The 24,877-nt window shown below is 42.9% G+C and overlaps 1 protein-coding gene across 1 annotated transcript in view; it reads right to left on the reverse strand.

Moving 5' to 3' along the window:
* VWF (von Willebrand factor) overlaps positions 1 to 22,475 on the reverse strand; it is a 197,208-nt gene extending 174,733 nt beyond the window's left edge. Inside the window, exons 1-6 of the mRNA XM_070946842.1 lie at positions 22,418 to 22,475; positions 20,984 to 21,041; positions 18,921 to 19,070; positions 15,592 to 15,694; positions 13,197 to 13,405; positions 4,517 to 4,641 (exon numbers count right to left, since the gene is read on the reverse strand). Coding sequence (XP_070802943.1) covers positions 4,517 to 4,641; positions 13,197 to 13,405; positions 15,592 to 15,694; positions 18,921 to 19,070; positions 20,984 to 21,041; positions 22,418 to 22,450 — 678 coding nt within the window. The 5' untranslated portion in view covers positions 22,451 to 22,475. The remainder of the gene's footprint in view (positions 1 to 4,516; positions 4,642 to 13,196; positions 13,406 to 15,591; positions 15,695 to 18,920; positions 19,071 to 20,983; positions 21,042 to 22,417) is intronic.
* Positions 22,476 to 24,877: the final 2,402 nt, after the last annotated feature.

A 24,877-nucleotide genomic window follows, 5' to 3' on the forward strand; every position in this document is an offset into this window, starting at 1 on the left:
TGAAACAAGCCGTGGTAGGAGCAGCCCTGCATTGCCAAGGCTGAAATTAGCAAACAAAGAAAAGTCTTTTTCTTTGTGGAAAACGAAATTCTTCAACAGAAGAATGCATTGCCAGGGCCCTATTAATAGAACAATGTTCTGCTTTTATCAGCAAATACTGTATATGTTGGACAATGCCGTAATGTCTTCTGAATGTGCAGAATTCAGAGAACTTCTCTTCTTCAGCATTTTCTTGCTAGGGTTTTTTTTTTGGGGGGGGGATACTTTATCATTTGTGCTGCTTTTTTAAGTGGGGGGGAAGGCAAGTTTTAGATTGAGCACCTCCTGCCGTTCTTAAGGTGGGTCTCTCACAGTCCTCGACTCATGAACCATAATTGAGGCCTAGATTTCTGTGGCCAAGTGAGGCTTTCATTAAATTGGAAGCGACACTTGGAATCCTGCATTCAGTTTTGGTCGCCACGACGTAAAAAAGATGTGGAGACTCTGGAAAGAGTGCAGAGAAGAGCAACAAAGATGATGAGGGGACTGGAGGCTAAAACATATGAAGAACGGTTGCAGGAACTGGGTATGTCTAGTTTGATGAAAAGAAGGACTAGGGGTGACGTGATAGGAATGTTTCAATATCTCAGGGGCTGACACAAAGAAGAGGGAGTCAAGCTATTCTCCAAAGCACCTGAGGGCAGGACAAGAAGCAATGGGTGGAAACTAATCAAGGAGAGAAGCAACTTAGAACTAAGGAAAAATTTCCTGACAGAACAATTAATCAGTGGAACAACTTGCCTCCAGAAGTTGTGGATGCTCCAACATTGGAAGTTTTTAAGAAGATGTCGGATAACCATTTCTCTGAAGTGGTGTAGGGTTTACTCCCTAAGCAGGAGGTTGGACTAGAAGACCTCCAAGGTCCCTTCCAACTTCTATTCTATTCTATTCTATTCTATTCTATTCTATTCTATTCTATTCTATTCTATTCTATTCTATTCTATATAGGTTTTGCCCCATTTTCCCATGTTTGCTAATTGAATCACTGCGGTTGTTCTGTTGTCTGACTTTCCGTGACAGAAGGCAGCAAAACGTGACCCCGAGATTCGGCAACCGTCATAAATAGGAGTCAGTTGCTAAGTGCCTGAATTTTGATCACATGACCACGGGGATGTCTCAAAGGTCATAAATGTGAAAAATGGTCATAAATCCCATTTTCGGTCCTGTTGTAACCTTGAACGATCACTAAACAAAAGCTTGTAAGTCAAGGACCATCTATACTTAGCAGAATGGAAGTCAGATAGATTTCCGAAAGATAGGGAGGTTCTTCAGTGCAACCCTCATTTCAGCATGAACAGACAAGGAAACTACAGGGATGAAGAAGGAGAAGAGGAAATGCTTCTAGCTGTCTTAATGGTTATTGTTTGACAGCTGAACACAACAAAATTTCATTTTAATGTATGCTGATGAGTGTACATTTAAACTGACAATAAAGTTTTATTCTGTTCCGTTCTGTTCTGTTCTTTTCTGTTCTGTTCTGTTTTGTTCTAGTCCAGTCCAGTCCAGTCGAATTCCATATTTTCTATTCTATTCTATTCTATTCTATTCTATTCTATTCTATTCTATTCTATTCCATTCCATTCCATTCCATTCCATTCGACTAGTCTAGTCTAGTCTAGTCTAGTCTAGTCTAGTCTAGTCCAGTCCAGTCCAGTCCAGTCCAATTCCATATTTTGTATTCTATTCTATTCTATTCTATTCTATTCTATTTTATTCTGTTCTGTTCTGTTCTGTTCTGTTGTTCTGTTCTGTTCTGTTCTATTCATCTAGTCTAGTCTAGTCCAGTCCAGTCCAGTCCAATTCCATATTTTCTATTCTATTCTATTCTATTCTATTCTATTCTATTCTATTCTATTCTATTCTATTCTATTCTATTCCATTCCATTCGAATCAAATCAAATCAAATCAAATCAAATCGAATCAAATCGAATCATGTAACAATCATGTTGCTAACTTAACAACTGCAGTGATTCACCTATTAATTCTGGCAAGAAAGTTCATAAAATAGGCCAAAACTCACTTAATGACTGTCTTTTTTAGCAACAGAAAATGGGGCTTAATTATGGTCATAAAATGAGGACAACCTGTAATTATATGCGGTATCTCACTATCTGTCTAACTGTCTGTCTGTCTGTCTGTCTGTCTATTTGTCTGTTTGTCCATCCATCCACCCACCCACCACCCACCCTCAACCCACGTCTATCTATCTATCTATCTATCTATCTATCTATCTATCTATCTATCTATCTATCTATCTATCTATCGTATCTATCATCTATCTATCTCACTCTCACTATTTATCTCACTGTCTGTCTATCTATCTATCTATCTATCTATCTATCTATCTATCTATCTATCTATCTATCGTATCTATCATCTATCTATCTCACTCTCACTATTTATCTCACTGTCTGTCTGTCTGTCTATCTATCTATCTATCTATCTATCTATCTATCTATCTATCTATCATCTATCTATCTCACTCTCACTATTTATCTCACTGTCTGTCTATCTATCTATCTATCGTATCTATCATCTATCTATCTCACTCTCACTATTTATCTCACTGTCTGTCTGTCTATCTATCTATCTATCTATCTATCTATCTATCTATCTATCTATCTATCTATCTCTATCATCTATGAAGTGCTTATCACAGCCTGAGAACATCCATGGAATTAAGGCCAGGTGCAGAGACGCTGAGGAGTTCACAAGGAAGGCCTTGTATAAGCTTATAAGTTAGTTACTCATACATTTTTAATTGTTTGCTTTTCACCCACGATTAATCAATGCTCAGTGTGTTGGGTATTAAAGCTTTAAATCCTGCCCGCTGGCACCAACATGTCATGGCAGAACATGGCATACATCCCCAGTATCTATTCCCAGGAGCACTGCAGGTTTATTCCTGCAAGTATTTGCATTTAATAAAGTCTGTGATGATCACACCACTTTCGGCCCCTCTTTCTTGCAAATCTCTCCTAGCTATTGATCCCTGGAGGGAGTTTGCCTTGCATTTACAAGCGGGGAAATACCCCGTTCCCTCAAAATAAAGAATTGTCAATCTGACCCCAGAAGACCCAGAAGTACAGCCAGTCAGGATGTCCCTGAATCAATGCACTATTTACCCGAAGTCTTTTTTTTTCAGTGCCGTTGAAACTTCGAACGGTCACTGAACGAACTGTTGTAAACCAAGGATTACCTGTTTTGAAATCTTCTGGAGGTTTTCCCACTCCTACCCTCCCTGTTGTGACCCAGGCCCAAGTAGTTAGTATTAAATGGAAACAGTTCGAAAACAAACAGACTTTATTAGAACAGCTGAGAATTAACTCATTCTCCGCGTCGTCCAAACTAAATTAAAGCAAATTCTTCAAAACACCATTCCACAGTTTATCACCGACCTTGGTATAATTAAGCAAACTGCCCAAGGCTTTTCTTGGCAAAAGTTCAGAAGCAGAAGACACCGACAAGAAATAAATACAGCGAAACAAGAAGCAATTCTCTCAACGGTTGTTTTCCAGCAAAGAGGCCAAGAGCCATTGCTGGTCTTTTAAGCCTTATGGGAGGAGCCAATCATCTCCTGGCCCTACTCCTGAGTTGTCCTCTCTGCTTTAGCTGCTCCTGCCTTCTGGCAGCTCTTCTCATACGTGCAGTAGGAACAGGCTCCTCCTGTTTCTCTGCCTCTCTACTGTCAGCCTCTGGAGGCTCCGGAGTCTGCACATTACTCCCAGATGGCCCTGGCCCCATCTCTGCCTCCGACACAGAGCCCTCATCTGGGCCTTCGTCAGACTCCAGGACTGGCCCATGTTCTTCCTCAGCCTCATTGCTGTCCGACTCCGCTGCCAGCTCCGCAGGCTGCCAACGGACCACAACACCCTCCCTGTTCTAATTTCAATATACAAAATACAATTGAGCGTGACCAGAAATATTTCACAAGAAGAGTCCTCCACTCCTCTGCTCGCAACAAAATACCTTATGCCACCAGACTTGAAATTCTGGGTTTAGAAAATTTAGAACTACTCTGCCTTCGGTATGACCTAAGTGCAGCTCATAAAAACATCTGCTACAATGTCCTACCTGTCAATGACTACTTCAGCTTCAACCACAACAATACACGAGCACACAATAGATACAAATTTAAAGTGAACCGCTCCAAACTCAATTGCAGAAAATATAACTTCAGTAATAGAGCTGTTAATGCCTGGAATGCACTACAGACTCTGTGGTCTCATCCCAAAACCCCCAAAACTTTAACCTAAAACTGTCTACTATTGACCTCACCCCATTCCTAAGAGGTCTGTAAGGGGCGTGCATAATTGCACCAGCATGCCTACCATCCCTGTCCTAATGTTCCCTTTAATTGTACTCATTTTACGTATTCAATTCATGCTTATATTTATATATATTATCTAATATGTACTCGACAAAAAAAAAAAAGGGGGGGGGGAGGACCCTGAGTCTCACACTGCTACACACAAACCTTTTCTGCAGCATCTGAGGAAATGTTGCATGTGTAGCTCGGAGGCATTACTCGCTGGCATTTCTTCTGCTGGTTACTCATTGCCCAGGAGTTTGCAAAACTGTAGCTGTTCTCTTCCAATATCCCTGAAATGGACAGGAGAGAAAAGGTAACATTATGGGATAATCTGATTAGAATTCCCTTGTTAATACACACTTTTAATGGGTTACGGAGGGCTCTGCATTGTAACTAGAGATGAAATTCAACAGGTTCTGGAGAACCGGTAGCGGAAATTTTGAGTAGTTCGGAGAACCGGCAAATGCCACCTCTGGCTGGTCCCAGAGTGGGGTGGGAATGGGGATTTTGCAATATCCTTCCCCCTGGAGTGGGGTGGGAATGGAGATTTTGCAGTATCCTTCCCCTGGAGTGGGGAGGAAATAGAGATTTTGCAGTATCCTTCCCCTGGAGTGGGGAGGAAATGGGGATTTTGCAGTATCCTTCCCCAGGAGTGGGGTTGGAATGGGGATTTTGCAATATCTTTCCCCCAGGAGTGGGGAGGGAATGGGGATTTTGCAGTATCCTTCCCCTGGAGTGGGGAGGGAATGGGGATTTTGCAGTATCTTTCCCCCAGGAGTGAGGTGGGAATGGGGATTTTGCAGTATCTTTCCCCCAGGAGTGGGGAGGGAATGGGGATTTTGCAATATCCTTCCCCCAGGAGTGGGGTTTGGAATCAGGATTTTGCAGTATCCTTCCCCTGGAGTGGGGTAGGAATGGAGATTTTGCAGTATCCTTCCCCCAGGAGTGGGATTTGGAATGGAGATTTTGCATTATCCTTCCTCCTGGAGTCAGGTGGGAATGGGGATTTTGCAGTATCCTTCCCCTGCCACACCCACCAAACCACACCAAGCCATGCCCACAGAACCGGTAGTAAAAAAATTTGGATTTCACCACTGTAACCCAGCACCCAAAGCTTATCGTTCTCTTTAAAAGCTATTTTCTCAAATGGATCAAACCTCAAAAATCACTCTGGGCTCTTGCATTTCTAAAAAACCACTTCTAATTGCATAAGATACTCAGAAAAATAATTCATGAGCTGGCTTCAGTTTCTAACTGTATAAAGGAAAGTTGTGCAGCTCAGGCCAGAGGGAAAATTTACTGATTTATTTGTGAGTGCACAGCCCCCATTACATCAGCCTGCAAGGTACAAAGTCTTTGGAATAAGACTCTCTCACAAACACACCCTGTCTCCCAGAACAATGTTTCCCAACCTTTGGTCACTGGAAGATGTGTGGACTTCAACTCCCAGAATTCCTAGCTGGCTGGGGAACTCTGGGAGTTGAAGTCCACACATCTTCCATTGACCAAGGTTTGTTTGTTTATTATTCATTATGAAATTGATTTGCCGCCCATCTCATCCTACCTTATACCCCAAGCGTGGAAACCCTGTCTGAAGGAGAGATGGCACTATAAGAGCATCAGATGCTCCCTAAAGGCATTGGCAAGACAGAAACTTCAAATACAGGTAGTCCTCGATTTTCAAAGGTTCATATAGCAACCATTCAAAGTTACAACGGTTCTGAAAAAGTACCATATTTTTCAGAGTATAAGAGACACCTTCCCCCCCCCTCAAAAAAAAGGGGATGAAAATTTGGGTGCATTGCCATTGCCTATTGCTGTGCGGGCCTCTGCTGCTTGCTGCAAGGAGGTAAATTGCTGGGAGGCAGATTTTTTTCCCTTGTGCTAATCAAGCTATGCTGAAAACGAAAATGAAAGTAAAGCAGGCTGTTTGCTGCAATGAGGCAAAATTGCTGGGAGGCAGAGGCAGATTTCTTTTTCTTGTGCTAATCAGGCTGTGCTGAAAATGAAACTGAAACTGAAACAGGCTGTTTGCTGTTTGCTGCAAGGAGGCAAATTGCTGGGAGGCAGAGGCAGATTTCTTTTTCTTGTTTTCCTCACCAAAAAAGGTAGGTGCGTCTTATAGTCCGGAGCATTTTATACTCCGAAAAATACGGTAACTTATGACCGTTTTTCACACTTACAACTGTTGCGGCATCCCCATGGTCATGTGATCAAAATCAGAACACTTGGCAACCAACTCATATTTGTGACGGTTGCAGTGTCTCTGGGTCACGCGATCCACTTTTGCGACCTTCTGACAAGCCAAGTCAACGGGGGAGGCCAGATTCACTTAACAACCGTGTGACTAACTTAACAACCGCAGCGATTCGCTGAACACTTGTGGGAAGAAAGTTCGTAAAATGGGGCAAAATTCCCCTAACAAATGTTTCTCTTAGCGACAGAAATGTCGGGCTCAATTGGGGTCGTAAATCGAGGACTACCTGTAGTGACAACCTCAGAAACACAAACCATTTCTTAAAACGGAAGAACTGGCTTAAAAAAAGAAGAAGAAGAAGCAGATTGTGAATTTAGTTCCTGCCCATCTGTGTGGGGAGACCTATTGCTATCTGATCACAGACATGGAAAAATACTGCAATTACTGAATTATCTTTTAAAAAGGAAGAAGAAGAAGAAGAACAATTAAGCTTCAAATACGTTTTACGCAGGGTATTTTTTTTTTCCCATGAGAAAGCAAAGTGGAAATTTCCTTCCTAAAAATAATACCAGCGTATTATTCAATGCTCATTCACTGACCTTCCTTCCAAGAAGAAAAACCAGAAAAATGATTCAGATCTTCAAGAGGAAAACATATAGAGTCACCACCTTTTAGCACCTGGGGGCAAATACGGATTTTCTAGAGCATTCACACCACAATGACTATTCACACAATAATTCTCACAATGAGCAGCAATTCCCAACTAAAGGTTGAGAGTTACATTTGCATCCCTCTCCAGACCCAGAATGTCCCTCTATTTTTGCTGGCAACGTTGGCAGCCTTCCAGACAAAACCCTGATCTGCCAACATCCTTTATTATTTGAATCCAGAAGCATTTTCAGAAACAAAGCTAATTCAGATGCTGTGGTGGCCACCGTGCTCATATCCTCTTTTTTTAAACCAAAAGAATAAGGAATAAAATTGAAGCCCCGATAATAAGAGAATATTTGCGGCTCAGGGTTGAGTTGTGAGATCCTGGATTGCTCCCTGAGATTGTCCGTTTTCTTGCCGATGTTTCATCACCCAACTTAGTTCAACCCGACTTCAATTTTGGAATCCTTGGTGCTCTCACTGAGCTTGTTGTTTTCTTGCAGATGTTTCATCAACCTAGTTGGGTTTGTTGAGCTTGTTGTTTTCTTGCAGATGTTTCATCAACCTAGTTGGGTGATGAAACGCAAGAAAGCAACAAGCTCAGAGAGAGCACCAAGGATTCCAAAATTGAAGTCAGATGGGACAGATCTTCTAAGGGCATTGAGGAAGCAGGGGTGGGTTTCACTTAACTTTACCACTGGTTTGTCGCACATGCGGGTGCTTGCTTCACATGCATGTGTGTTGTCCGTGTGTGCGGGTGCTGTCCGTGCATGCGCGCACTGTCCATGCATGCGTGTACTGTCCGTGCTTGCGCCCGGCCTTCCACACATGTGGCCAGCCTCAAAAATGTGCCTAAATAGCATGACTTGGAGCTGGGGCGGGTGGGTGAGCCCACTTGCGATTTCCGCTACCGGTTTGGGCAAATCGGTCCGAACCGGCTGAATACCACCTCTGTGAGGAAGGTCCCAAGAGACATCCAATGAGGGCTCCTTGTTGTTTTTTTTTTTTTAAAACTGAGTCTCTGAAGTTCAGGACTTCTGGGGGAGGGAATGTTCAAATAGTTCCCCTCTTTCAAACATTGCTGGAGACTGCCTGCCTCCCGTCTTTGCGTCTTCCACCATTGAAGCAAATGGCAGGAAGTAGATGAGGGGAGTGGCCTTAACCAGTTTGTCCTGATTCTCACTTTTTGTGGCTTTCCAGGAAGGAGGGGCTGCATTCCAGGAGGACCAAGAGACTCTGCAGCCGTCATAAATATATGAACCAATTTTCTTTTTTTTTAAATTTGATTTATATGCCGCCCTTCTCCGGAGACTCAGGGCGGCTTACAATCCGTTAAGCAATAGCCTTCATCCTTTTTGTATATTTATACAAAGTCAGCTTATTGCCCCCCACAAACTGGGTCCTCAATTTACCTACCTTAGAAAGGATGGAAGGCTGAGTCGACCTTGAGCCTGGTGAGATTCAAATTTACAGTAATTGCAGGCAGCTGGTCTTAATAACAGGGTGCTTTAGACCACTGTACTACCAAGGCTCAATTGCCAAGCACCCGGATTTTGATCATGGGGGATGCTGCAATGGCCATAAGTGTGAAAAAAGAGTCATCAGTCACTTTTTTCAGTGTCGTTGTCACTTTGAACAGTCATTAAACAAACTGTTGTAACTTGTGTGTCCTTTCTTGCTTTTCTTTTTTTCTTTGGAACCTTTTTGAGAATTTCCTAATCACGGGATACAGCCCTCTTAAACTGAGTCAACATTCCATGTGGTGTTTTTTTTTTTTTTAAAGAAAAATAAAAAAAATAAAAAGAAATGTTTCTCAGGTAAAATGAATCATCTGAGCTGGAATAAAATCAGTCAAAAAAAAAACAAGAAGAGACCTTTCGCATTTGGCTGTTAACGTACTGACCCTTTTTCAAAAGATTTCAAATTGCGCAATTGTTTCATTCCAGCAAGTTTTTTTTCTGCGCAGCTGCCCTGCAGCCTTAATCAGATACGTTAAAATTCTTAAACTTTGTACAGCCATACCTAAAGTAGAGGTTAAGGTAAAGGTTCCCCTCGCACATAGGTGCTCGTCGTTCCCGACTCTAGGGGATGGTGTTCATCTCCGTTTCAAAGCCGAAGAGCCAGAGCTGTCCGAAGATGTCTCCGTGGTCATGTGGCCGGCATGACTCAACGCCAAAGGCGCACGGAACGCTGTTACCTTCCCACCAAAGGTGGTCCCTATTTTTCTACTTGCATTTTTTACGTGCTTTCGAACTGCAAGGTTGGCAGAAGCTGGGACAAGTCACGGGAGCTCACCCCGTTAACGCGGCACTAGGGATTCGAACCGCCGAACTGCCTTTCAATCGTCGAGCTCAGCATCTTAGCCACTGAGCCACCGCGTCCCTAAATAGAGGTTACCAGATGTTTAAAGGCACACTTTTGTGGCGGGCTCAAACCCAACTCCTGTCACGGCTGCACCAAGGTTGCAAAACTTTCCCTAGAAGTCCACTCATTTCCTTCCATACGCCTTCCAGCAGCTGTTTGCAGTAAACAACATTTTCGGCTTTGCATTACTAATTGCAATTTCCCCAGTTGAAAATAACAAGGCTGTGAGCACGCAGCTCCCGATCTGGATCAGAGGGCCCTGTGTAGTTTCTCCCAAAAAGAAAGAGATTGAAAAAAAACCCCGCTAACTTTGAAAAGAATGGGCTTGAAAGATTGAACTCCCTGTAAAGAATCTATTCAGAGACAGACAATGAAGGAGCTGATCAGGAGACATTTTTATAGCCACTCAGTGATCAGCAGAAACCAGGCTGAGAATTCCAAGCAATATCTTTAACAGATTAACAGAGTTGGAAGGGGACTTTTAGGTCATCTAGTCCAACCCCCTGCCCAAGCAGAAGACCCTACACCAGTGATGGCTAACCTTTTTGCCATCACGTGCCAGGAAGTGGGGGTGGGGGAGGTTGACACGCGTGTGTGCCCACACCCATAATTTTATGCGGGCCATTTCAGGCCTCCGGAGGATCTCCGAAAGGGTGGGGAAGGTTGTTTTCGCCCTCCCCAGATGCATAGAGATGATCTGGATCCAGGTGAGAAAGAAAAACAGGCCTACCCCACCCACCCCAGGCCCTTTGGAGGCAGGAAACAGCCTGTTTCCCTACTTCTGGTGGGCTCAGAAGGCCCAAAAATCAGATGGCATGCACACCAGAGCTGAGCTGCGGTGCCCACTGATATGGCTACGGCCTCCCCCACCCACCCCAGGCCCTTTGGAGGCAGGAAACAGCCTGTTTCCCTACTTCTGGTGGGCTCAGAAGGCCCAAAAATCAGATGGCATGCACACCAGAGCTGAGCTGCGGTGCCCACTGATATGGCTACGGCCTCCCCCACCCACCCCAGGCCCTTTGGAGGCAGGAAACAGCCTGTTTTCCTACTTCCAGGTGGCCCAGAAGGCCCAAAAATGTGTGCACTGGAGCTGAGCTCGCGTGCCCACCGATATGGTTCACCATCACGGTTCTAGAGTCTCAACATCTTTTTTATAGTGTGGTGACCAAAACTGAATACAGCATTCTAGGTGTGGTCTTACTAAGGCTTTATAGAGTAGTATTAGTACCTCACTTGATCTTGATTGTATCCCTCTATTAATGCAATTTAGGATTGCATTGGATTTTTTTTGGCTGCCACCACACCACACCACACCATACCACACCACACCACACCACACCACTGTTGGCTCATATTTAATTGATATCCACTAAGACTCCAAGATCCCTCTCAATAGATCCCTGCTATTAAGCCTGGTTTCACCCAGTCTGTATGTGTACTTTTTGGTTTTTCTTGCCTAAGGGTTAGACTTTACTTTTCTCTACATTGAATTTCATTCTGTTAAGTAGGACCCAAGTCTGTCAAGATCCATCTGGATCTTGAGCCTATCATCCATTATCTCTTTTTGTTCATGAGATGAATAAAATCTCATGATAAACTCTTTTTATTCATGAGAGCTCATGGCTGTCATTAAAGTTTAAGAGGGATACTCCAAGGCTCTGTCTTAGGCCTGGTTCTCTTCAACATCTTCATAAAAGATTTAAATGAGGGGATAGAAGAGGAACTCTTCAAATTTTCAGACAGCACTAAGCTATCTTCTTTAGAAGATAGACTCAAGATCCAGAAAGATCTTGACAGACATGAATACTTGACTCTATCCAACAAAATACAATTCAGTGGCAAGAAAAGTAAGTGGTCTTAAAAACCAAACGGACAGGTGTAGAATAGGTGGCATTAGGCCAGGGGTGAAATACAACCGGTTCGAACCGGTTTGGGTGAATCGCTGGGGATTATTGGCATAGGTTCGCTGAACCGGTAGTAATAACCCCTCGTTGGCCCCACCCACGCCCAGCCAGTCGCCGCTCACTTCTTCCAGCCTCTTGATATTCCACAGAATTCAATGTTAAATGCAGCAGAGAGAATGCAAACTTTTCTCCCTCCATTCAGAACGGAGCTGCTGCAGCCTGTCCCTTTAAGGTAGTCCCCAAGAAGGAGGGGGACGGGGGAGGCAGTTGGATCCCCAGGGGATTATCCTGAATACCGCTTAGAGAGGCCAGTGGTGGGGTTCAACCGGTTCACACCACTTTGGAGAAACTGGTTGTTAAATTGCTGGCTGGCCCCTCCCCCTCCCCTCCCCTCATGCATCCTGTTTTGGCTCCCAGGTAAGTGTAGGGAGGCCTACTAGGCCCAAAACCCCACAGCCCATTTTTGCTCCCAGGGGGCAGCAGAGAGGCATACTAGGCCCAAAATGGGGCATGGGGGTGTGGCACTCCCCCTGCGGCCCGTTTTTGCTCCCAGGGGGGGTGCAGGAGGCCGAGTGCTGCCTGTACACCCCCTGGCCATGCCCACCATGGCCACGCCCACCCAACTGGTCATTAGGGCAGAGAACCAGCTGTTAAATTATTGGAATCCCACCACTGGAGAGGGCTATAAAGCACTGTGAAGCTGTATATAAGCCCAAGTGCTATTGCTATTGGTCTTTGGAGAGCTTGCCAAAACTTGAGGGACATATAAAGCGGTGTCCAAAGCCTCATAAGCTGGATCTCTCTGGCACAAACTTTACCTCAGGTTGTTGAACCACTTGATGGCCATTCTCTCAGCTTCACTATTCCCACTTCCAAAAGTGACTGGTTGCACTGATTTAATGGCACGTGGGAAAGACCTTGGGAGACTGGGCAAAAAGTCTCAGCCAAGGGAACCCTCAGTCAACAGACAGCATACGCCGTCTTCGGTAGGACCTAAGCGTAGCTCATAAAATTATCTGCTACAATGTCCTACCTGTCAATGACTACTTCAGCTTCAACCACAACAAGACATGAGCACACAATAGATACAAACTTAAAGTGAACTGCTCCAAACTCGATTGCAGAAAATATGACTTCAACAACAGAATGGCCAATGCCTGGAATACACTACCTGACTCTGTGGTTTCTTCCCCAAACCCCCAAAATTTTAACCTAAGACTGTCTACTGTTGACCTCACCCCATTCCTAAGATATCTGTAAGGGGCGTGCATAAGAGCCCCAGTGTACCTACCGTCCCTGTCCCAATGTTTCCTCTATTTGTATCTATTTTATGTATTCAGTTCATGTTTATATTTATATATATTACCTAATATGTTCTTGACAAATAAATAAAGTAAAATAAAAGCTGAAGAACAGGTGAGGAAGAGGCTCAAAAGAGATCTTCCCTAGTTTCTCAGGCTGTATAGAAGACCTGAGGGGGGAGGAGTGTACTTCCTTACTTGCAAGATTATGCGAATGTAGCTTCGCAATCAAGTAGAATGAGCTCATCTAATTGTGATTCTTATCTAGCTTGCCCCACAAGGGTGACACAGATGTCCTGCAAAGAGATACGCTCCAGACACAATGAAGAACCACATAATGAGTGAGGAATATTAGAAGCTTTCAAGTAAACATTACTGGAAAGAAGGCAATACCAAAAGATACTATTCAGTACATACTGACTACTCACCTTCCTGAGTCATGAAGTCATCTTCAGCAAATCGGTTGAAATTTCCACAGAGTCCACATGTCCTATTATAGTGTTTCTCTGCAAGGCTTAGAAGGATATTCCCACCGGTGTCAATCTTCACCACGAAGCCATATTCCTCACCAGACAGCTTATAATACCCGGCTTCCCTTTCCAGAAAGACTCCGTTTGAGGCATATGGTATCAAAATCCTTTTTTTTTACAAGAGGAAAGAGAGATTCCCTTAGTATCCGGTGCAGAATAGAATACACTACTTTTGATTCTGGAATACAGACAGTCCTTAATTTAGGACCATGATTGAGCCCCCAAATTCCTGTTGCTAAACGAGACAGTTGTTAAGTAAATTTGGCCCCATTTTACGAGCTGTCTTGCCACAGTTGTTCCTCGTGTATGATTTTTATTGGTTTTTTCAAAATATAAAATACAAAGTAAATTTTTTTAAAAAAATAGTAGAAATTAAGGATAAAAAGGAAACAGAGTATTACTTAACATGGGACTTATTGTACAAATGGTTAGATAACAGGTGCAGAGATTAGTAACAATAACGAAAGAAGATTAACAAAATAGAGAGAGAGAGAGAGATGATAGAGAGAGAGAGAGAGATGATAGATAGATAGATAGATAGATAGATAGATAGATAGATAGATAGATAGATATAAGCATATATACTATAAGTAATAATACCATTGGACTGTACTTGACTATAGATTAGAGTGTATACAGTTTTCAAATGTATAGAGTGTTATGGTATAACTATGAGAATAATGGTTATAACGAAGTCGTACAAGATTATGTATATTTAAAAGAGACTACATTGTATAATTATGAGAACAATGGTTATAATCAAGGTGTATAATACTATGTATACTTAAAAGAGACATGATACAGATAGTACACTGTTGTTGCAAAAATGGAAATGTGATGTATAATAAAAGAAAATGTGCTGCGTTTTCCCAAAAATAAGACCCTGTCTTATATTTTTTTGAACCCCGAAATAAGCGCTTGGCCTTATTTTCAGGGAGGTCTTATTATTTTGGGGTGCATGGAGCAAGATGAGGCTCCTCTTGCTGTCTTACCTGATTTCCAGCTCTACGTTTAAATATTTTCGGGGAGGGCTTATTTTCGGGGGGAGGCTTATTTTAGGGCATGCACTCAAAAGCCCGATTGGGCTTATTATCAGAGGATGTCTTATTTTCGGGGAAACAGGGTATAATAAAAAATAATAATAATAAAAATAGTAGAAAACTTAAGAAAAGGGGGAGGGAAAAGAAAAGAAATATAGTGCAAAGGGAGATAAAGAAAGAAAAAGGCACAACAGTATGTACAAGCCATTCCTATAACAATAAGCCTGCCTAGTTAACAAAAACAAGTTTTGTATTTTTTTTTTCATTGCAAGTACAAAATTCAGAAGCAATTTCAGAATAGAAACAAGGTTAGGTATATTCTCTTCTTTGCATAAAAGAATCGATTTGATCATCTCTTTGCCACCCTTTGCTGTGTGTGGGGGGGTGTTAATATATGCTTCTATAAACTCATTAATCTTTATCATAATTTATATTGCTACAGTTGTTAAGTGCAGTTGTGAGGTTAGGAACAGTTTTTAAGTCAGGGGTCTGCAACCTTAAATTCTCAAAGAGCCATTTGGACCCGTTTCCCACAGAAAAGAAAACATCGGGAGCCACAAAACCTGGGTGGGCGTGACCAACTCGATGTCACTCACTTCCACCAGTCACATGACCCCCCCCCCCAGCCATGCCTACCCAGCCGGTCATTAGGGCATAGAACCAGTTGTTAAAAAACACAGGGTACCACAAAATCCTTTTGACATCTCTCTCTCCCCCCTCCCTCCCTCTCTCCCCCTCTCTCTGTATCTCTCTATGTCTCTCTCTCTCCCCCTCTCTCTGTATCTTTCTGTCTCTGCCCTAGTCGCATCTCCATCCCCCACTGTCGCCCTTACCTTCTCATGCCAGGCGATTAGTGACTGGGAGGAGAGGGTGAGGGGCGGGGCCAGCCAATGGTGGGATCACCTGACAGGGAGCCACAGCAGAGGGATGAAAGAGCCGCATGCGGCTCTGGAGCCATAGGTTGCTGACCCGTTTTAAGTGAATGTGGCTTCCCCCATGGACTCTGCTCGTCAGAAGGTCACAAAAAGTGATCACATGACCCTGGGACACAGCAACCGTCATAAGTATGAATCAGTTGCCAAGCATCTGAATTTTGATCAAATTTTTGAATTTTGATGGGGATGCTGCAAAAGTCGTGTGAAAAATGGTCAAGTTACTTTTTTCAGTGCCATTGTAACTTCAAATGGTCACTAAATGAATGGTTGTAAGTCGAGGACTTCCCGTATTGATGTCGACGTGACCAAAATGTTTACCTTTTTTCACCTTGAGTCACAGTGCCATTTAAGAATACATGAATATCAAAATATTCTCCAAGGTACAGAGAAAGACTGGTTCTTTTCCCATTGTGATAGTCACCTGAAATGGAACAAAAGATTAGTAACATTTTTACTAACAATCATTGGCTTGTTCTCCTTTTTAACAATTATGGGTAAATTATGAGAAGCAATTGTTCTTACTGCTTGTATTTAATGTTATACTGTTGTGGCCCACCAGCGGCCTGTGCAGCTGGTAGCTGATTCTGACAGCGAGGAGGCTGGTGTGGTGATTCGCCAGCAGCCTGTGCAACTGGCATCCGAGTCAGACAATGAGGAGGCTGGAGAAGAGTTGGTGCCAGAGGCGAGGATTCAGCCAGGGCCTTCAGAAGCTCCCATAAGTGAAGAGGAAGAAGAGGAGGAGCCTCTTCTCAATGCACGGGCGCGCAGAGCTGTTAAAAGGCAGGAGTGGCTCCTCAGGAGGAGGTCTCCTCGGGGCTTGGGGCTAATTGACCACTCCCCTAGCCTATTTAAGGAAGGACGACAACTGAGGCAATTTGCAGAAAGTTCATATTCTTTCGCGTATTGACTCCAGAAACATCTGATCGGCTCCTGCTTCTCTCTTGACATTTTTCCTGCAAATTGCTTCTGGGCATTCTGCCAACCACAGTAAGCTTACAGTTATCTGAAAGACTGTACCTCAGAATTTAATTATTATTTCTTGGACTCTTGTCAGCTGTTAATGAAGTTAAATTAACAGCCCTTGTTCAGAAAAGACTGATTTAAACTGTACTTGTGTTTGAACAACTACTAAGAAAGCTCATTAGTAATCCTTAATTAGTAAACTAAGGTTTGTACGGACTTTGTGTGTGCTGCGTTCTTTGTGGTCCGTAGCTGGGGCAGAACATATACCAGCTCTTTGGTGTGCCAATTTCCCAAAAACCATGCAAAATCTTCAAGGCCATCCAAATCAAAAGTTCATCCATTTTTTTAAAAAAATGCTAGTGTCAGGGTTCCAAGTAACACCCCCAACGAAATCAAACTCTGAGGCTTGCAGTTCCTCAAAGCTGACTTTTATTAAAGATGTCATATTGGCACATCTGGGAAAACCCAAATCTGAAAGCTTCCGGGTTTTCCTCAACCACAAGAAAGTTTATAGACCTTGCCCACATCTACCACATGTCCACACAACTCCAATCAATTCTTTCCTGAGCAGGAGACATCCTCCAATTTCTTCTTTGCACAGCTGCCGGACACCATGGCCTTGAACTTCTCTTAGAGAAGTTTGTTATGGCTATCTTTACTTCACTCATGCAATCCCCCCTCCCAACTTCCCACGGTATGACTGTGGCAGGCCTGCATCCTCAAGGCACACAGGTAATATGGCTTCCAGGCATGACAGCTAGCTTAGCTAAAATGTTTAAAAATATGTCTAGCAGAGGTTGGAAACGTAACCAAAAAAATGGGCACATTTTATCATATGTGGTGGACTTGTGTTAAAGCAAAAGAAAAAGAAAAATTGGACAAAAATACACAGGTGGTTAGAAAAGATAATAGGGAAACAAACCTGAACTGTTTTTATTAAGTATAATATCAGAAAAACCTGATAAGAAAAGTATGTATTTAATATTACATGTCTTAACAGCAGCGAGGATTATATTCGTACAATAGTGGGAAAATGAAGAAACACCATGAGACGAATCGATGATTAAGAAGATACTAGACTGTGCCGAAATGGATAGACTTACATTGAAAATTAAACAGAAAGAAGACGCCGAATATTATCAAACATGGAATCTATTTTATCAGTGGTTGGAAAAAAGGGGTGGGGATTAAGAATATAATCTATATTGCTAAGCAAATTAAATACCCAGACAACACGATGCTTATTAAGCACTAAGAAATGTAACTAATAGAAAATCATTTTTTAAAAAAAGATCATCCGTTTTTTACATGGATAGGCGGAACAAATGAAAAATGTGAACCAGCAACCTTGCAAAAAAGTTCAAATTAAACAAAAACATTCTCAACCAATTTTAACAGAAGTGCAAAATGACTTTTCTTGTAATTTCGAGGAATCATAGAAAAACCTGCAAAAGTCACATCCCCTGGTGCATTGATGATGATGATGATGATGATGATGATGATGATCATCATCATCATCATCATCATCATCATCATCATCATCATCATCATCTTCATCATCATCTAGTGGCATGCCATTCATGATAGACAGATGTCCCAAATCTGTCTGAAATCTCTAGTGAAGGAGGATCCTGTAAGACAGTATGATTAAAAAAAAAAGATGTTGAAGCAGATTTATGTTTCCATTTAGGATGGGAGGAAGGTAAGAAGATACTGGAAGCAGAACCCAGGACTGAGAGAGATGGTTGGCTATCTAGGACAGGATTGGTGCAAGTCATTTATTGGGAGGTTTTGAGTTGGGTGGGATCAACTTAACACTAGTGGGACCCTAGAAAGAATGCAGAGAAGAGCGACAATGACAATAAGGGGTCTAGAGCAAGGGTGAAATCTACTTATCTTCCCTAGCGGTTCGAAAGTGCGTGCACATCACATGCTATTTTAGACCCTCTGTGCATGCACAAAGCCTTCTGCACATGCACAGAGGGTCAAAAACAGGTTACTTCCTGGTTAAACCCAGGAAGTAACGACATCCAGGTGGGTGGACGGAGCCTCGCACTGCCTCCGCTACCAATTCTCTGAACCACCTGCCGCCACTGCTACCAGTTCGCCTGAACTGGTGCAAACCAGTAGCATTTCATCCCTGGTCTGGAGGTAAAAGCATACTATGAATGAGGGAATGAGGTATGTCTAGTCTAACAAAGAGAAGGACTAGGGTGATCTGATAACAGTCTTCTAGTACTTGAGGGACTATCAGAGAGAAGAAGGGCTCACCCTAGTCTCCAGAACAACTGAGAGCAAGGCAAGAAGTAACGACTGAAAGATCATCAAGGAGAAATTCAACCTAGAACTAAGGAGCAATTTCCTATCGGTGAGGACAACGAATCAGTGGAACAGATGACCTCTAGAAGTTGTGAATGCTCCATCACTGGAGGTTTTCAAGAAGAAACTGGACAGCCCATTATTCTGGAATAGTATTACTGCTTGAGAAGGGGTTGGATTAGAAGACCTCCAAGGTCTCTTCCAACCCTATTATTCTATGTTCTATGTTGAACAGCTTCCATTTCTAGCAAGCTCCCTTATATTTAGCTGAATTGCTCGTTCTTCCAATTTCCAAAAACTTGGAGAACTTCAGACAACATTCCAGAAGCATTCAATAGCATATGCAAAAGGCAGTTTAAACTCACCAAGTAAGAGGAAAGACCTCTTCTCACAGTCTCCAGCAAGCAGGTAGCTGCAGTCTCCGGCAAAATCATACAGCAGTTCATCAAAGGTTTTGATGTGATCGCCTCCAAAAAGGCTACAGCGTGCAAATGGCGGAGAGAATTCTTTTTGCCCTGCAAGATCATGATTAGTTAACGTAGGATGTCCATATGTATAGAATAGGGGTCTCTAACCTTGGCAACATTAAGATTTGTGAACTTCAACTCCCAGACTCCTGGGAGTTGAAGTCCACAAGTCTTAAAGTTGCCAAGGTTGGAGACCCCTGGTATAGAACATTCTATGAAGTTCTACCATTTTCAAATGAGGTGACAAGTATCAGGCAACACTCGACATTCAAACTAGAAAATCGAAACTCCACACAGCCAGTCACACATTTATTTATTTTTTTTAGAATAGAATAGAATAGAATAGAATAGAATAGAATAGAATAGAATAGAATAGAATAGAATAGAATAGAATAGAATAGAATAGAATAGAATAGAATAGAATAGAATTTTTTATTGGCCAAGCGTGATTGAACAAGCAAGGAATTTGTCTTGGTGCATATGCTTTCAATGTACATAAAAGAAAAGATACGTACATCAAGAATCATAAGGTACACCACTTAATGATAGTCATAGAGTACAAATTAGCAATCAGGAAACAATCAATATAAATCGTAAGGATACAAGCGACAAAGTTACAATCATACAGTCATAAGTGGAAGGAGATGGGTGGTGGGAACGATGAGATTAATAGTAGTGTAGACTTAGTGAATAGTTTGACAGTGTTGAAGGAATGATTTGTTTAGCAGAGTGATGGCGTTCAGGGAAAAACTGTCCTTGTGTCTCGTTGTTCTGGTGTGCAGTGCTCTATAGTGTCGTTTTGAGGGTAGGAGTTGAAACAATTTATGTCCAGGATGCGAGGGGTCTGTAAATATTTTCACAGCCCTCTTTTTGACTTGTGCAGTATACAGGCCCTCAATGGAAGGCAGGTTGGTAGCCATTGTTTTTTTCTGCAGTTCTAATAGGCCTGCCCTACTCTCAACCCCTCCGTGAAACGAAGTCAAAATAAGAGACGGGCAGGGTTTTCACTGAACGTGACAATCATCATGAGCTGCAGAGAAAAAGGAGAAAAGCCAAGGAGCAAAGTAGCTCTTGGGGTTCCTCTCTACACCCACCCACCCCAAAGTTTTATTTTGACAAAGCCCAGAGATTTGGGATGGGACAAAGAAGGAAAAGCAGCAGTGGTCCTTTCCGGTGGTGGGATTCAAATCATTTAACAACTGGTTCTCTGCCTTAATGATTTCTTCCAACAATCAGTTCACCAAACTGCTCAGAAAGTTAACAACCGGTTCTCCCGAAGTGGCACGAACCGGCTGAATCCCACTACTGGTCCTTTCCTCCTGTGGCTTGAGAATGGATCAAGTTAGGAAATCACAAGTTTCGTTGATATACTCTTAACCGCTATGTGGTTTGCTAGGATTTTTTTTTTAATTTGATTTATATGCCGCCCTTCTCCGAAGACTCAGGGCAGCTTACAATGTGCTCAGCAATAGCCTTCATCCTTTTGTATATTTTATACAAAGTCATCTTATTGCCCCCACAAACTGGGTCCTCATTTCACCTACCTTAGAAAGGATGGAAGGCTGAGTCAACCTTGAGCCTTGGCGAGATTCGAACCCTGCAGTAATTGCAGGCAGCTGGTCTTAATAACCAGCTTAATAACAGGGTGCCTTAAACCCCTGTACTACCAAGGATTGCCTCAAGAATCCCAAGTTTGGTTAGCAAAGTCAGTAAGAAAGGCTTGGATTCAAATGACTTGCAACCTTTTGTACCAGGTCATTGCAGGAGACAAAACCCGATATAAGTTTAGACCTCTGGGGGTGTGCAAAGTGCTAATACATGCTAATGACTTGACAGTCACTAACAGGCAACAATATTTTCACTGCGCACTGAGCAGAATGCATGCACTAATCGCGCTGGTTGTTTGAACAAGAATGCCACAACGATAGCGTAACCGAGCGGGCTAATGATGGACTTCTTACCCAGAGTTGATACAGGCAGGGCTAAGAGCAGCAGGAGTAAACATCTGGATCCAATCATCTATGAAATAATTTAAAAAAAAAAAGAGTAATTAGGAGAAAAATCCCAACTGTGCAGCACAATCCTGTGGTCGTTGGATTACACTGGATTTGCTCCAAGGAAGGGTAGACAAGAATGTTAGCCCAGCAAAATCCTATCCATTGCTTTTTTTTTTTTCCTTTTTCATTCATGTGCATTTACACCTAGTCAACTCAGCTCCCCCAATGAAACAATTTGAAACCTGCATAGAAATATTGCTAGTCACTCCAACAGTTTCTGACTACAGCAGTCAAAAAAGTCCTAGAAATTAAGGCAAGCCCCCTGGGGAGCATTTTTTAAAAAGAAAAAAAGAAATCAAACATCAGAGCAATTGGAGGATCTAGAAGGAGACTATATTTAGTTGAACTTGATTGCCAAGTTGGAATCCAACACCCAATGAAAAGCTAACAATCTGCTAGGCTCTAGTGATTCTGCTCTTATCCAAAATTCTAGTGATTCTGCTCCTTTCCAAAATTCTAGTGATTCTAGTCCTATCCAAAATTCTGGTGTATCCAAAATTGTAGTGATTCTGCTTTGATCCAACATTCTACTGATTCTGCTCCTATTCAAAATTCTAATTATTTTGATCCTATCCAAAATTCTAGTTATTCTGATCCTATTCAAAATTCTAGTGATTCTGCTTTGATCCAACATTCTACTGATTCTGCTCCTATCCAAAATTCTAGTAATTCTGCTCCTATCCAAAATTCTAGTAATTCTGATCCTATCCAAAATTCTAGTGATTCTGCTCTTATCCAAAATTCTAGTGATTCTGCTTTTATCCAAAATTCTACTGATTCTGCTCCTATCCAAAATTCTAATTATTCTGATCCTATCCAAAATTCTAGGTATTCTATTCCTATCCAAAATTCTAGTGATTCTGCTTTTATCCAAAATTCTAGTGATTCTGATCCTATCCAAAATTCTAGTGATTCTGCTCCTATCCAAAATTCTACTGATTCTGCTCCTATCCAAAATTCTACTGATTCTACTGATTCTGATCCTATCCAAAATTCTAGTGATTCTGCTTTTATCTAAAATTCTAGTGATTCTGCTCCTATCCAAAATTCTACTGATTCTGCTCCTATCCAAAATTCAGGAATGATCACTGCGCCCAACACCTTGTTCATCAAGAATGCTGTTTCATTAAAAGTACATAGCTGTTGCCCAGTCCTTATTCTAGGAAAAATTGTTCGCCTCACATAAAATCAGAACAATAATGTTAAGCAAGTATTCATCTTAAAGATCTCCCCTCCTCCCATTTATCCACAGACCCTGGAGTGAGAGTTGGTCTACTGGCCAACACTCTATGCATGGAGCATTGGCCATGTGGTCTCTTTGAAGACCATCTTGGATACCTTTGCTCTGTGCCAGGATCCGATGTCCATCATTCGTGAGCCTCTCTGTGGTCGCAGCCCTCTCGGTTGCAGGAGGCTACATTGGACTGGCCTTGCCGACTATTTATTCCCAATTGTACACGCCAGGCAGGAACTCTTGTTCATTCGAAGGGAAGATAAAGGCAGGCTGTTGCTTCCGCCCAGTGCTTAACACAATGCTGTGATCAGGAAAATCAAATGCTTTAATGGTGCGCGAGAAACAATGAAAGGAAGTCGTATTAAATACTTTTGCAGGACAGATCAACCTTTCAAATAAAAAAAAAAGTTCTGCTTGGGTATGGCAAGTAAGATGTGAAAGCCAGTTAAAAAAGAAGGGGGAAATGCTGGATTAGCTCACACCGGAGGGCAGGACAAGAAGGAATGGGTGGAAGCTTGTTAAACACAGGGCCAACCTAGAAGTAAGGAGAAATTTCCCGACATTGAGGACAATTAACCAGTTGGAAAGCTTTATCTCCGGAAGCTGTGGGTGCTCCATCACTGGAGGTTTTCAAGACTGGACAACAATTTGTCTGGGATGATAGATGATCTCTGCTTGAGTAGGGAATTGGATTAGAAGATCTCGGAGGTCCCTTCCAGAACTAGGATTCTAAATGGATCATAAACTCAACATTTCTCAGTTTGTTTGTTTGTTTCCTATGCCTTTATGTTCTGCCCCAGCTACGGACCCCAAAAATGCAGCACACACAAAGTCTGTTCAAACCTTAGTTTACTGAATAAACCAGTCTTTTACAACAGCGGCTGCTAATTAATTGCATTAACAGCCGCCAAGAATTCAAAGAATAATAACGGAAAGCTTACTATGGTTGGCAGATTGCCAAGAAGCAATTTGCAGGAAGCTGATAAGATGAGCAAGACAAGACACGAAGGTATGTGAACGAAGTTGTTCCCTTCAGTCGGCATTCCTCCTTAAATAGGCTATGGGAGTAGCCAATTATCCCCAAGCCTTACTCTTGAGAAGAACTCCTCCTGAGGAGCCACTCCTGCCTTTTGGCAGCTCTGCACTCCCGTGCATCGAGAAGAGGCTCCTCCTCTTCGTCCTCTTCACTTAAGGGAGCTTCTGGAGCTTCTGAAGGCCCTGGCTGAATCCCCGCCCCTGGCACCACATCTTCTCCAGCCTCCTCATTGTCCGACTCGAGTGCCAGCTGCACAGGCTGCTGGCGCAGCACCACACCAGCCTCCTTGCTGTCTGAATCAGCTACAATCTGCACAGGCTGCATACGGGCCACAACACTTTATCTAGTTTAGGTGAATCAGAGAAATCTCTGCGTTAGGAGCAAAGTGCAAAGGGTTGCATCTAATTGGTATGAATTCCTTCTCACCTACCTAGGAGGGGTAGTATTCACTTACTTTCCCTACCAGTTCACAAGTGTGAGTGCAGGCGCCCCGTCCATGCATGCACCCGGCCTTCCGTGCATGCGCTTTGCTGGTGCACGTGCATTCTGGGCATGCGCCCGGTCTCAAAAACATATCCAAATAGGATGGCATAGAGCCGGGGCGGATAGGCAGGCCCACTCTCAATTTCCGCTACCAGTTCGGGCAAACCGGTTCAAACCAGCTGAATACCACCTCTGTTACCTAGACAAATGAGTATACGGGACTCAAATAAATGTTACGGAGTCAGGAAAACGAGTAATTAAGCAAATGCATTTTAATATTTTCACAATCAATAAAAGCGATACTTTCCACATAGCGGATCAGCCCTATTTATGCGGACTGATATCCTTCCTAGAGGATGAAAATTGAGTGAGCCAACACCAATTAATTCCTCCAGCTTGCTATACTCTTTAATATACAGATAGGTAGATTGCTTGAATACATGGCAGTCTTTTGCACATTCCAACCCCCTCATTCAAGAGATATGGGAACTGGATGAAGGATTTAATCGACTCTATTAAAATTCATTAATTTCTATCTATCTTTAAATCTATTAAAATTAAACCTTCAGAAGTTGTGTATGCTCCATCGCTGGAGGCTTTTAAGAAGTGACCAGACAGCCACTTGTCTGGAATAGTATAGGGCAATGATGGCTAACCTTTTCGCCGTCGTGTGCCAAAAGCGGGGGGAGTGCAGTGGGGGTCGCGTGTGTGTGTGCCCACACCCATAATTCAATGTCCCCCCACGCCCTACCCACCTGTGCATGTGCACACGACCCCCGCCTTCGTGCTTCCCCTGTTATTGGCACATGACAGCAAAAAGATTACCTTTGGGCCTGGTAGGCCTGTTTTTCGCCCTCCCCAGGCTCCAGAGGCTTTTTTGGAGCCTGGGGAGGGTGAAAACAGCCTTCCCCACCTCCCTGGAGGCCCTCTGGAGGCTGAAAACAGCCAATTTCCTGACTTCCGGTGAGCCCGGAAGGCCCAAAAATCAGTTGGCTGGGGCGTGCATGCACGCTGGAGCTGACCTAGGGCAATGCTCATGTGCCCA

The sequence above is a fragment of the Pituophis catenifer genome, unplaced genomic scaffold, assembly GCF_029215685.1.
Source record: "Pituophis catenifer annectens isolate HBS135680 unplaced genomic scaffold, rPitCat1.0.hap2 SCAF_7, whole genome shotgun sequence".
Lineage (NCBI taxonomy): Eukaryota > Metazoa > Chordata > Lepidosauria > Squamata > Colubridae > Pituophis > Pituophis catenifer.